At 44.2% G+C, this 12,342-nt stretch overlaps 1 protein-coding gene across 1 annotated transcript in view; it reads right to left on the bottom strand.

Annotated features, from left to right (window-relative positions):
• Positions 1-1,257: 1,257 nt before the first annotated feature.
• Positions 1,258-12,342, bottom strand: part of ikbkb (inhibitor of nuclear factor kappa B kinase subunit beta) — a 30,255-nt gene continuing 19,170 nt past the window's right edge. The window contains exons 10-22 of the mRNA XM_047380273.1: positions 7,967-8,096; positions 7,690-7,884; positions 7,498-7,612; positions 7,257-7,380; positions 5,128-5,279; positions 4,918-4,979; positions 4,733-4,833; positions 4,594-4,643; positions 4,406-4,505; positions 3,342-3,489; positions 2,582-2,679; positions 2,213-2,306; positions 1,258-2,129 (exon numbers count right to left, since the gene is read on the bottom strand). Coding sequence (XP_047236229.1) covers positions 2,052-2,129; positions 2,213-2,306; positions 2,582-2,679; positions 3,342-3,489; positions 4,406-4,505; positions 4,594-4,643; positions 4,733-4,833; positions 4,918-4,979; positions 5,128-5,279; positions 7,257-7,380; positions 7,498-7,612; positions 7,690-7,884; positions 7,967-8,096 — 1,447 coding nt within the window. The 3' untranslated portion in view covers positions 1,258-2,051. The remainder of the gene's footprint in view (positions 2,130-2,212; positions 2,307-2,581; positions 2,680-3,341; positions 3,490-4,405; positions 4,506-4,593; positions 4,644-4,732; positions 4,834-4,917; positions 4,980-5,127; positions 5,280-7,256; positions 7,381-7,497; positions 7,613-7,689; positions 7,885-7,966; positions 8,097-12,342) is intronic.

The following is a 12,342-nucleotide window of genomic DNA, read 5'->3' as shown; positions in this document are numbered from 1 at the left end:
AGTATGTGTAACTGAATAGTATCAGTGTGGAGTTCAATTACTGAGGTCATTCATTCTGTACAGAAGCAGGTGTCAATCAGGTGACTCTTATTTAAGGGTGACCCCAGCACATGTGCATGCATTCCTCTCTGAAAACCTGACAAAAATGGGTCATCCCAGGGATTATTCTGAAGAAAAGCTTAGTTTGATTAGGAGGTTGATTGAAGAGGAGGAAACAAATAAAGAACGGTGAGTACTGTGTTATTAGAAGACAGCTGTGTGAAGCTATTCTATTGGCAAGACACCCCTGCAAAGTCCCACTGTTAAAAAAAAAAGACGTGCTGAAGAAAATACAATTTGCCAAAGAACACATCAACTCACCTGAGGAGAAATGGAGAAACATTTTGTGGACTGATGAAAGTCAGATTGTTCTTTTTGGGTCCAAATGCCGCAGACAATTTGTCAGATGACTCCCAAACACTGAATTGAAGCCACAGTACACTCTGAACACAGTGAAGCATGGTAGTTTGAGTACCATAATATGGGGATGTTTCTCTTACTATGGTGTCGGGCCTATTTATCGTATACAAGGGTTAATGGATCAATTTGCATTTATCAAAATACTTGAAGAGGTCATTTTGCCTCATGCCTTGCCTTATGTTTTAATAAGACAATGACTTCAAATACACCAGTAAGTGAGCAGCATCTACGTTCCAGGATACTGCTCACTTACTGGTTATAGATTGTCCAGCCCGATCCCCAGACCTTAATCCCATTGAAAACTTGTGGGGTGACCTCAAAAATACTGTTTCTGAGGCAGGCTGGAATACCTGTTCACAGGAGCTAGAAGTTGGTCAACTCAACGCAACACTGATGTTAAGCAGTTCTCAGAAACCGTGGTTATAAAACTATAAATATTAGCTCAGAGATTTACAGGAATGATAAATCCTACAGACCTTTCAGTTTATACTGTAAATATTTGAGTTTGTAAAGAAAAATACTGACATTGATATTTTGTTGAACAGCACAATGTTAATTTTTATAAATTTTCTGCAGTAATTAAATGACTAATATATTTTTCTTCATGGTTTGATTTTAAATATAATGTGCAGTTTTCCCAATGCATGGAAATAAAAGCTATTCTAAGGATTCAGAGCTTTACTCATGTTTTTAAACACACTGCAAAAGTCCAAAACCAAAACAAAATATTTAGAAAGGGTTGAATCTTTCTGATGACCAAAGCCAGAAAAACAAGATGAATACAGAATACAGCTGCAATTAATAATATATAAACATTTTATTCAAATTTAAAATAGGTCAGCATTTGATTTTTTATGTCGTTTCCATGTAAAACTGAAACACATTTTAAAGAACTGCTACCAACAATTTTCTTTCAAAAAAGTAGCTGAGAGTTGGTTCAACACAAGTACAAAAGTAGATTTTTATTTCTTCAAGTAAACACCTGAAATAACAAATAGTTTCTGTGGGAAGATGTTTACCAGGCTAACGGTACATTGGGCATATTAATCCATAATGTTTCCTTCTATACAGTAACATACTGTGGATTAAAAATGAAGCTTCTGTTGAAAAAATAATGGTCAGAAGACACACCATAGGGTGGATTAGATTTGTATCAATGTACATAAAATGGAAAAATCCAGCAAAAATGTTGAAATACATAAGTCCAAAAGCTTCTCCTTACATTTTGGCATAAAACTATTTACATTAATCTTTACTATGTATAAAATTGAGGATAAAATGAGCTATCTTTTGGTCATTAAGTCTTTTTAGATCTTGAATGCTGTGAAAGATCCTGTTTTAAAGAAATCAATCTACCCAGAATATTTAAAAATGGTAAAGAAGCACAATTATTTTACAAAAAGTGAAATACTGAACTCTAGAATGTTAATTAGGTCCCATATTCCTGAAACACCCAGGCAACAACCAGATGGAATATAAGAAAGGAAAATATTTGCCAACAAGGTATACTCTGTTCACAGTCAAGGACCGATGGTTGTACATCCTCCTGTTGTTCCCAATGCCATCCACAAGGAGGCAGCGGAGAGTCACATTTAAGCAAAATCACATTCAGGAGAGGTCAAGTTGGACAAATTCTGGTCTTCTCGCAGCCATGTCCATTCCTTCAGCATCTAGGGCAAAAACAAGACTTGCATAATTCCAGCAATATAATAAACCACAGCAGGCTCATTACTTTGAGTAGGAGCTTACATACCTCCATGCCGCTCTCTGACTCTTGGATGGTTTCTTGCAGCAAACTCTGAAAACGACTCTCGAATGTCCTGCTCTCCTCTACTAGAGACTCATCCCTGCAAACACATAGAGTGTGATTCATGTAGATGTTACTCATGATTATCACAACATGTCAGTGATTGTGTTCCCAGAAAACCAGACTGCATGCATGCAAGAAAAATAATCTGTAGATCCTGGGAAAAAAGGAAAGCAAAACATTCACATGATTAACAAAACAGTTTTCTGATTAGATTATATTTTCAGGACTTCGTCACAGTGGTCAATGTTTTTTAAAGCTTTATAACTTCAATGAGTTGCTATTTTTTAAATGTTTGTGTTTAAGTATACTCACATTTGCTGTAAACTGTGTCTGGGCGTCAACAAAGGAGGCACTGATGAAGGGGTTCGGAGTCCATCAGGACTTCCGCTCACAGGGCTTCGAACTTTGCTCTACAAAAGATAAAAAGTTGCCGTTTCACACACTCTACAGCAGCTGCTTACTGACTCTTATTGACTGGAAGCTAAATATTTGCATCTTGATTATGCTAAAATGTGTTAAGTGATAATAGAGGCAGGACTGGATAAGCCACTGATTCTTCCTGCTCCCTTTCGAACACCTGTTGTTTTTATTTTACAAATCATTTTGTTGAAATTGTATTATTCATGTTCTACATTTTCTGCGTTTCTGTAGTTAGAATTTTAATTGTTCAGAAAGAAAAAAAGAAAGAAAGAAAAAAGAAAGAAAGAAAAAAGAAAGAAAAAAAGAAAGAAAAAAGAAAGAAAGAAAAAAAGAAAGAAAGAAAGAAAGAACGAAAGAAAGAAAAAAAGAAAGAAAGAAAAAAAAAGAAAGAAAGAAAGAAAAAAGAAAGAAAGAAAGAAAAAAAGAAAGAAAGAAAGAAAAAAGAAAAAAAGAAAGAAAAAAAAAAGAAAGAAAGAAAAAAGAAAGAAAGAAAAAAAAAAGAAAGAAAAAATAAAGAAAGAAAGAAAGAAAAAAGAAAGAAAGAAAGAAAAAAGAAAGAAAGAAAGAAAAAAGAAAGGAAAAAAAGAAAGAAAGATCATGTGCTGTATTTTTCTGTCAGATTGAGTGAGCGATTGAGTTCATGTTTACTCACACAGGCAATTTTGAGCAGGTTCCACAGCTCCCTCTGTCGTCTCTCCTGCAGACCCATCAGGATCAGTTCGCTCTCAGCCAACTTCTGGACTACTTCCTCCACCTTCGGCAGCAGCTCCATCACACGATGACGACACGTTGCAGTTTTACTGCAGAACACACAAAAAATAAAACATTTTGATAAAAGAAATGGCTGCTGTTCAGGGTGACCTGTGCATAAGGTAAACAACAACCTTTAAGGTCCAAAGACAGACCACAACCTCATGGTGTCCACACTGGGCTGGCAGGCCTCCAGTCAAGTCACTGTAACGCTCTTGACTCACTGCTCTGGCTTCAACCGAAAGGATCTCCCCAAGCAACTGCGAGGAACAATCTATGGTCTCCATGAAATAATTAGGCTACTTGCTACCAGAATCACCTTTGTGATTGTTTAGTTTTCTAGTGCCTATGTTTGTTTTGTTTTCATTTCTTTCTGTCCATCCTATTATATCACCCAAGTCTTCCAGCTTCCCATGCAGCTGCTTTCACTTGGTGTATTAGTCTCACCTGTTTCTTGTCCCAATATTCACTCTCCTTTGTATATATTTTCTTTACTGGTTCTATCCTCGCAAGATCCCACTGTTGTCCCCCATCCTGTCTCTGAGGAGGTTTTATTTTTTGGTCACATCTCTGGACTTTAAGTTGATATCATTAAATCCTTTATTTTTGGATCAGCTCTGCCTCTTATCTGCATTTCGGTCCTCTATTCAAATAAATGTAAACATGTTTTTTACCTTAACAAGCCTTTAATTAAATATCCTAAGAGTCTGTAAGCAAGTTGGAGTGACTGCTTTGTGATTAATACAAAGTAACTAAACCTGAACAAGATTTACGGGGACACGTTACCAAGTTGTGAGCATCAAAAGACGATGAGCTGAAACCCCTCTGTAAAGTTTTCTTTCATGATACACATACGTTTTTAACAACTGTTTTCAGAATTAGTTACAATTAATTGGAGTGGCCGAGAAATGCACAAGCAGAAAAATTCATTATACATATTACATGTAAATGTTTGTGCACGAGTACCTCAGGACTGTGTAGAAATCTCTGAGTTTCTTCTCGTAGAACTGCACTGCCTGAACCACCAGACGCGCCGCCTCCATGCCATCTCCTGGCATCCTCTGGTCTGAGGAAGGAAAACCAGAAGCTTGTTAGTTTCCAAATGCAGACACCGAGATGAATTCAGATGCTTGAAAGAAAAAAAAATAACAAACCTCTAGGTTTTTCTCTGAGTTTGCGGAACAGCTCCATGGCTTTTACTTCCCTTAGGATGAAACAGAAGAAGTGAGCTGCATCTTGGCTGAAAGAGAAGTGGGTTCTTGATTTTATTTTTAAACTCTAGTTTAGACTCACAGCGTGTCCAGAGTTTCTCCGCTCCTCCATGGCTGCCTCTGCACGTCCACGATGTCTGGCTGCAGCTTCATCATCTCCTCTTCCAGTTCGGTCACCTGGGCCTTCAAACACAAACATTTGAGTCATTTGAAGGATGCAAAACTCCATACACACACATACACACACACTGAAACACTCCTCCATACCTGACCACAGCTCATGGCAGTTTGCTCCATTTCCCTCCACACACTCAGAAGTTTATCTGATGCTTTAAAATATAAGTTAATAAATTCAGTTTAAGTCAGACAGTTCTGGATAAATTTGCGTCTCTTGAGGTGAAAGCTGCAGACATATATTCATTTAGTTCACAGCTCTGGTATCTGTAAGACAGTGCTATCTGAGAGCATATCATGTACCAATTCCTGTGGCTGTCTGCTCCTGGTACTTGTCCATGTCTATGTGAAGGCTGGTGTTGAAGAAATCCAGCTTGGCTGTCAGTCTCTGGTACATGGAAACCATCTCGATCTTCTGTTTGGACAAAGTGGAGTTGTGTCGCAGGAGGCTCATGCTAAAAGAAGAAGCAAAAGCTCTTTCCTTAACTCATCAAACAGATGCATGTGTCAAGATCTGCCATTCTGGGGTTTTGTGTTTGTTTACTTTGTTAGTTAGGTCTCCATGTTTGTTATTTTAGTATAGTTCTCTTTGTTTAGTCTCTTATGTTTATTTCCCTTCTGTCAGATCATTAGTTGCAGTCAGTCACTGAGTGTTTGTTTACTATTTCCTCCAGATTTGTTCTTCCCAGGTTTTGTCATTCAGTTTAGGTTATCTTTGCTGTCGCTTTCCCTCTGCTTTGTGTAATTAGTCATATTCCTCCTCAGTCTCCCAGCTGATCAGTTCCTCATCGGTTGCTACTTCCATCTGATTACCTGCCTTCCTCTCTCATTAGTCCACACTCCACCTCCCTCTGTTTATTAGCTGGTTTGTTTGCAATACTCCTTGCTGGTTCCTCATGTGTCATTCCTGGAAACTTCCCTGATGTCTCCTGGTCTTTGTTTAGGCAGTTTATGTAAGTTCTCTATTTCTTGTCATCAAAAGGAGAGATTGCCTCATGCAAATGCTTCTTTACGAAATATGTCTGCGCTTCGATCCAAATCAACCACAACCCCTGACAACATGTGTATAAATGTGCAAACAGTGTGCAAAAGTCTTAAATCTTTCCTAGCTTACTGATATTTTGCTTCCAAAAAGTGTTTTTGTAATCTTTTAAAGCCGTTTTGTTTAGCAAGTTGAAAGAGACCTTTGTTGGATCTCCAAATAACTTAGGTAAGAGATTTTAACTTGGATCTTTCAGCACTTTGACGATTGCTGCCTGACACAAAGAAACTATTTATTTATACTATTTAGTTGAATCTATACATAAAGAAGACAACAAATAGTGTCAACCTTTTCCAAGAACCAGAGTACTTTTCTATATCTAGTGGAATCACCCCTGTGACTCCACTGGATTTAACCAAAGTAAAAACAGACTATTTAGATAGGAATTTAGCCCAGAAGACAGCCCTGGTGAGAGCTAGTACTTTTCATATCACCCTGACTGAGTAAAGTTTTACAACGATTTGAAAGTTTTCACATCACATATAGACTTTATTGCCAAAAGTAGTGCATCAAACTACCAAACGTGACTGGCCTGCACAGAGTCCTGACCACAACCTTCTTAAACACCTTTGGGGTGAATTAGAGCGGAGGCTGCAGTTCTGGTTTTCTTGTCTAACTATGAACACACTACTGAACCTTGTGGACGATGTTTACAGAATAGTTAAAGTTGCTGTTGCTGGCAACGGTGGGTTCATCAACAAACTGGAGCTTTTAGATTAAGAAAAGGATGTCATCAAAGTTCAAGTACATGTAATAGTGGACAGACAAATACTTTTGGCAATATAGTGCATTTCTGTAAATCATATGTATAATGGACATCAGTTCATCTCATTGGTTCATTAGGTAGGCCATCTGCATTTCCCTTGCAGGCAAACCGTACCAAGGTGTACTTCCAAGTGAACCAAGACCAACATCTTCAGCTGGACCAGAGCTGTTTGGTCTGCACAAAGTTCGACTGGGTTCTCACACCTGCCCAACAAACTCCAGTCCGTTTAAACCAGACCACACAACTAAGGTGTAAAAGCCCCTAAAGGGTTCAGGGTAATGACGTTCTGGGACATAAAGGTTCAGAGTAGCACAACGGAAACACAACCAAAGGTAACAAAGTTTTACAAGAAAAAAGTATTTTAACACCTGGTGATTCCCAAAGAGATATTAGCTGAAATGTTGTTAGACTACACAATATACAGACATTGTTAGATACACAAACAGACAGATAATTTATAAACTTCAATTTGTCCAAGTCCCCCACAAAACTGAAAAATCTTCAAATAGCCTTGCTATACAATCTGAGTCATTGGATGCAAAGTATAAAGAAATAAGGAGTGGGTTAAAACTTTTGCCCAGTTCTGTGTATGTGCATGTGGATATACATTGGTGTAAGTCTTACATGGCAGCTTTCTGGCCTTGCTGCAGTCGTTGCCAGTCTTCCTTCAGAGAGCGAATGGTGTGCCATACCTGGCCACAAGTCCTCCTCAACTGGCTGTATTGAAGAACATACTTGGAGTCGTTTTCTGTGAGAGTTAAACGTACACAGCAAGATAAGACATTAAGGTTTCAGGATGTTTCTGCAAACTAAAACATTCTGCTTCTTAAAATCCATGTGTGCAGTAGAATGACCGTGTACTTACGGATGAAGTGGACATTTTCAGGGAGGATACGAGGACTAAACTGGGGTTCATAAGTGCAAGATGAGCAATCAAATAGGAAAACAAGAGGATAGTCTGTCCGCCGTCCATCTACCTCCTAAAAAAACAGTGAAATAATGATTCAGAGTCGGAAGATTTGATTAAGTTTACAGTTACTATGTAAGACGTCATTACCATGTAATCTATGGCGCACTGGGAGGCCAGAGCATTCGGCTCCAACACCAGCCCTGCTTCGAGCAGCAGCTCCTGATTGGCTGCAGGGATGTTGGTGTCTTTTTCAATTCTTAGCTGCAGGTTGGCCACAGTCTCGTCATCCGAGATGGCGTATATCAGGATTTTAGCAGACATCATGTTCAGGACATGAACCAGCTGAAGAGACAGTATTAAATGAGGAGACCTGAGGACACTTGATGTGGACAGAGTGCAAAAGTAAAAATGTTTCTCTGGTCACCTTGAGCTGCAGTATCGTCTCCAGCTGGAGGAAGCAGTCGCTGGGTGTAGCGTTGGGGTCTTTGCCTCTCTCTTTCGGCGACCACTTTAACATCAGCTGGAGCCACTTCTCCAGCCTCTCAGACAACAGACTGCCAAACAACAGTTATCACATTAGAGAGAGTACAGAGTTAATATCATATCCTAACATTTCCCAATTTAAAAAAAAATGTCTTTTGTACTTTTATCAATTTAGAAGTTTACATACACTAAGTCCCTCCTTGAACCGTCACCTTAACGTGGTGGAGGGGTTTGAGTGCTCAAATGATCCTAGAGTCTATGTTGTCTGGGGCCTAAATGCCCCTGGTAGGGTCTCCCATGGCAAACAGGTTCTAGGTGATGGGTCAGACAAAGAATGGTTCAAGAACCCCTCATGAAGAACACAATATCGAGGCACGTGACGTCGCCCGGTACGGCGGAGCCGGGGTCCCACCCTGGAGCCAGGCCTGGGGTCGGGACTCGTCGGAGAGCGCCTGGTGGCCGGGTTGCTCCTCGCGGGACCCGGCAGGGCCAAGCCCGAACGAGAGACGCGAGGCCATCCCCCAGTGGGCCCACCACCTGCAGGGGGAACCGTGAGGGACCGGTGCAAAGAGGATTGGGTGGCGGACGAAGGTGGAGACCTCAACGGCCCGATCCCCGGATGCTTAGGCTGGCTCTAGGGACGTGGAATGTCACCTCGCTTGGGGGGAAGGAGCCTGAGCTTGTGCGGGAGGTCGAGAGATATCGACTAGAAATAGTCGGGCTCGCCTCCACGCACAGCGTGGGCTCTGGAACCCATCTCCTTGAGAGGGGTTGGACTCTCTTCTACTCTGGAGTGGCCCACGGGGAGAGGCGGCGGGCTGGTGTGGGTTTGCTTGTTGCCCCCCAGCTCAGCCGTCTCGTGTTGGGGTTTACCCCAGTGGATGAGAGGGTTGTATCCCTGCGCCTTCGGGTTGAGAAGAGGTCTCTGACTATCATTTCAGCTTACGGGCCGAGTGGTAGTGCAGAGTACCCGGCCTTCTTGGCGTCCCTGTCGGGGGTGCTGGATAGTGCCCCTCCTCGGGACTCCATTATTCTGCTGGGGGACTTCAACGCCCACGTGGGGAACGACAGTGACACCTGGAGAGGCGTGATCGGGAGGAATGGCCTCCCCGATCTGAATCCGAGTGGTGTTTTGTTATTGGACTTCTGTGCTAGTCACGGATTGTCCATAACGAACACCATGTTCAAACATAAGGGTGTCCATCAGTGCACTTGGCACCAGGACACCCTAGGCAGGAGGTCGATGATTGACTTTGTTGTCGTATCATCAGACCTTCGGCCGCATGTTTTGGACACTCGGGTGAAGAGAGGGGCTGAGCTGTCCACTGATCATCACCTGGTGGTGAGTTGGATCCGCTGGAGGAGGAGAAAGCCGGACAGACTCGGCAGGCCCAAGCGCATAGTGAGGGTCTGCTGGGAACGCCTGGCGGAGCCCTCGGCCAGGGATGTATTCAACTCCCGCCTCCGGGAGAGCTTCGACCAGATCCCGGGGGATGTTGGAGACATAGAGTCCGAGTGGACCATGTTCTCTGCATCTATTGTCGATGCTGCTGCCCATAGCTGCGGCCGTAAGGTCTGCGGTGCCTGTCGTGGCGGCAATCCCAGAACCCGGTGGTGGACACCGGCAGTAAGGGATGCTGTTAAGCTGAAGAAGGAGTCCTATCGGCTGTGGTTGGCTTGTGGGACTCCTGAGGCGGCTGACGGGTACCGTGAGGCCAAGCGTGCTGCGGCCCGGGCTGTGGCAGAGGCAAAAACTCGGGCCTGGGAAGAGTTCGGTGAGGCCATGGAGAAGGACTACCGGTTGGCCTCGAAGCGATTCTGGCAAACCGTCCGGCGCCTCAGGAGGGGGAAGCAGTGCTTTGCCAACACTGTTTATAGTGGGGGCGGGAGACTGCTGACCTCGACTGAGGACATTATCGGGCGGTGGAAGGAGTACTTCGAGGATCTCCTCAATCCTGCCATCACGCATTCCGTGGTGGAAACAGAGGCTGGGGACTCGGGGTTGGATTCTTTCATCACCCAGGCTGAAGTCACCGAGGTGGTTAAAAAGCTCCGCGGTGGCAAGGCTTCGGGGGTGGATGAGATCCGCCCTGAGTACCTGAAGTGCCTGGATGTTGTAGGGCTGTCATGGTTGACACGCCTCTTCAACATTGCGTGGCGGTCGGGGACAGTGCCTCTGGACTGGCAGACTGGGGTGGTGGTCCCCCTTTATAAGAAGGGGGACCGGAGGGTGTGTTCCAACTACAGGGGGATCACACTCCTCAGCCTCCCTGGTAAGGCCTACGCCAGGGTATTGGAGAGGAGAGTCCGACCGATAGTCGAACCTCGGCTTCAGGAGGAACAGTGTGGTTTTCGTCCCAGCCGTGGAACACTGGACCAGCTCTATACCCTCTACAGGGTGCTCGAGGGTTCATGGGAGTTTGCCCAACCGGTTCACATGTGTTTTGTGGACCTGGAGAAGGCATTCGACTGTGTTCCTCGTGATGCCCTGTGGGGGGTGCTCCAGGAGTATGGAATCGGGGGCCCTTTATTAGGGGCCATCCGGTCCCTGTACGAGCGGAGCAGGAGTTTGGTCCGCATTGCCGGCACTAAGTCGGACCTGTTCCCAGTGCATGTTGGACTCCGGCAGGGCTGCCCTTTGTCGCCGGTCCTATTCATAACTTTTATGGACAGGATTTCTAGACGCAGCCAAGGGCCGGAGGGGGTCTGGTTTGGGGACCAGTGGATTTCGTCTCTTCTTTTTGCGGATGACGTGGTCCTGCTGGCCCCCTCTAGCCAAGACCTACAGCATGCGCTGTGGCGGTTCGCAGCCGAGTGTGAAGCGGCTGGGATGAGGATCAGCTCCTCCAAGTCCGAGGCCATGGTACTCGACCGGAAAAGGGTGGCTTGTCCTCTTCAGGTTGGAGGGGAGTTCCTGCCTCAAGTGGAGGAGTTTAAGTATCTCAGGGTTTTGTTCACGAGTGAGGGAAGAATGGAGCGGGAGATCGACAGACGGATCGGTGCAGCTGCCACAGTAATGGAGGCGCTGTGCCGGTCCATTGTGGTGAAGAGAGAGCTGAGCCGAAAAGCAAAGCTCTCAATTTACTGGTCGGTCTACGTTCCTACCCTCACCTATGGCCATGAACTTTGGGTCATGACCGAAAGAACGAGATCACGGATACAAGCGGCTGAAATGAGCTTCCTCCGTAGGGTGGCCGGGCACTCCCTTAGAGATAGGGTGAGGAGCTCGGCCATCCGGGAGGAGCTCGGAGTAGAGCCGCTGCTCCTCCACATTGAGAGGAGCCAGTTGAGGTGGCTCGGGCATCTATACCGGATGCCCCCTGGACGCCTTCCTCGGGAGGTGTTCCAGGCACGTCCCACCGGGAGGAGGCCCAGGGGACGGCCCAGGACACGCTGGAGGGACTATGTCTCTCGGCTGGCCTGGGAACGCCTTGGGCTCCCCCTGGAGGAGCTGGAGGAGGTGTCTGGAGAGAGGGACGTCTGGGCGTCTGCTGCCCCCGCGACCCGGTCCTGGATAAGCGGAAGACGACGAACGAACGAACATACACTAAGATTGGTCTGTATTAATATAATACACGATAGGCCAGATGATGTCATGGTTTTTTTAAACTTCCGATAGGTTAATTCACAGCTTTTGAGTTAACTGGATGCATATCCGTTGATGTATTGTAAGAAAACCCCTCAAACACACTACTGGTGATATCAACAGAAAAATTAGAAGAAATTAGCTAAGATATCAGGAAGACATTTATGGATCTCCACAGTTTGCTCCATTCTTAGGTAAATGTCCAGCCATCTTACTATTCTGGAAGGACGACCAGGATTTGGTGTAAACGTGTGTATCCATCCCAAAAACAAAAAGCAAAAGACTTTGTGAAGATGCATCCTAACGCAGGTAAGAATGTGCCACTTATATGGTCTTAAAGCCCACTCACAGAGGAAGAAGCCATTACTTCATCAGCAAGACAGATTACAGTGGCAAATGCAATCAGGGCCAAAGAATTTAATGTTCTGTGTTCTGTTAAAGCTATATTTAAAGTGTCTGGCCATAATGACCATCATTACATTTGGAGAAAAAAGGTGGCAGCATGATGTTCTGTGGATGTTTTGCTGAAGGACAGAATGGTGCATTTCATCAATCAGCTGGAATTATAAGAAAGGAGATTATGTGTGAATGTTGAAGCAACATCTCAAGACATCAAACATGAAGTTAAAACCTGGGCACAAATGGGTTTTAAATGGACAATGATCCTAAGAATACAGCCAAATTAGTTGCAAAGTGGCTTAAGGACAACAAAGTCAATGTTTTGGAGTGAC

This window comes from Girardinichthys multiradiatus, chromosome 12 (genome assembly GCF_021462225.1).
Source record: "Girardinichthys multiradiatus isolate DD_20200921_A chromosome 12, DD_fGirMul_XY1, whole genome shotgun sequence".
Classification (NCBI taxonomy): Eukaryota; Metazoa; Chordata; class Actinopteri; order Cyprinodontiformes; family Goodeidae; genus Girardinichthys; species Girardinichthys multiradiatus.
This window is presented reverse-complemented; position numbering and strand designations above follow the sequence as displayed.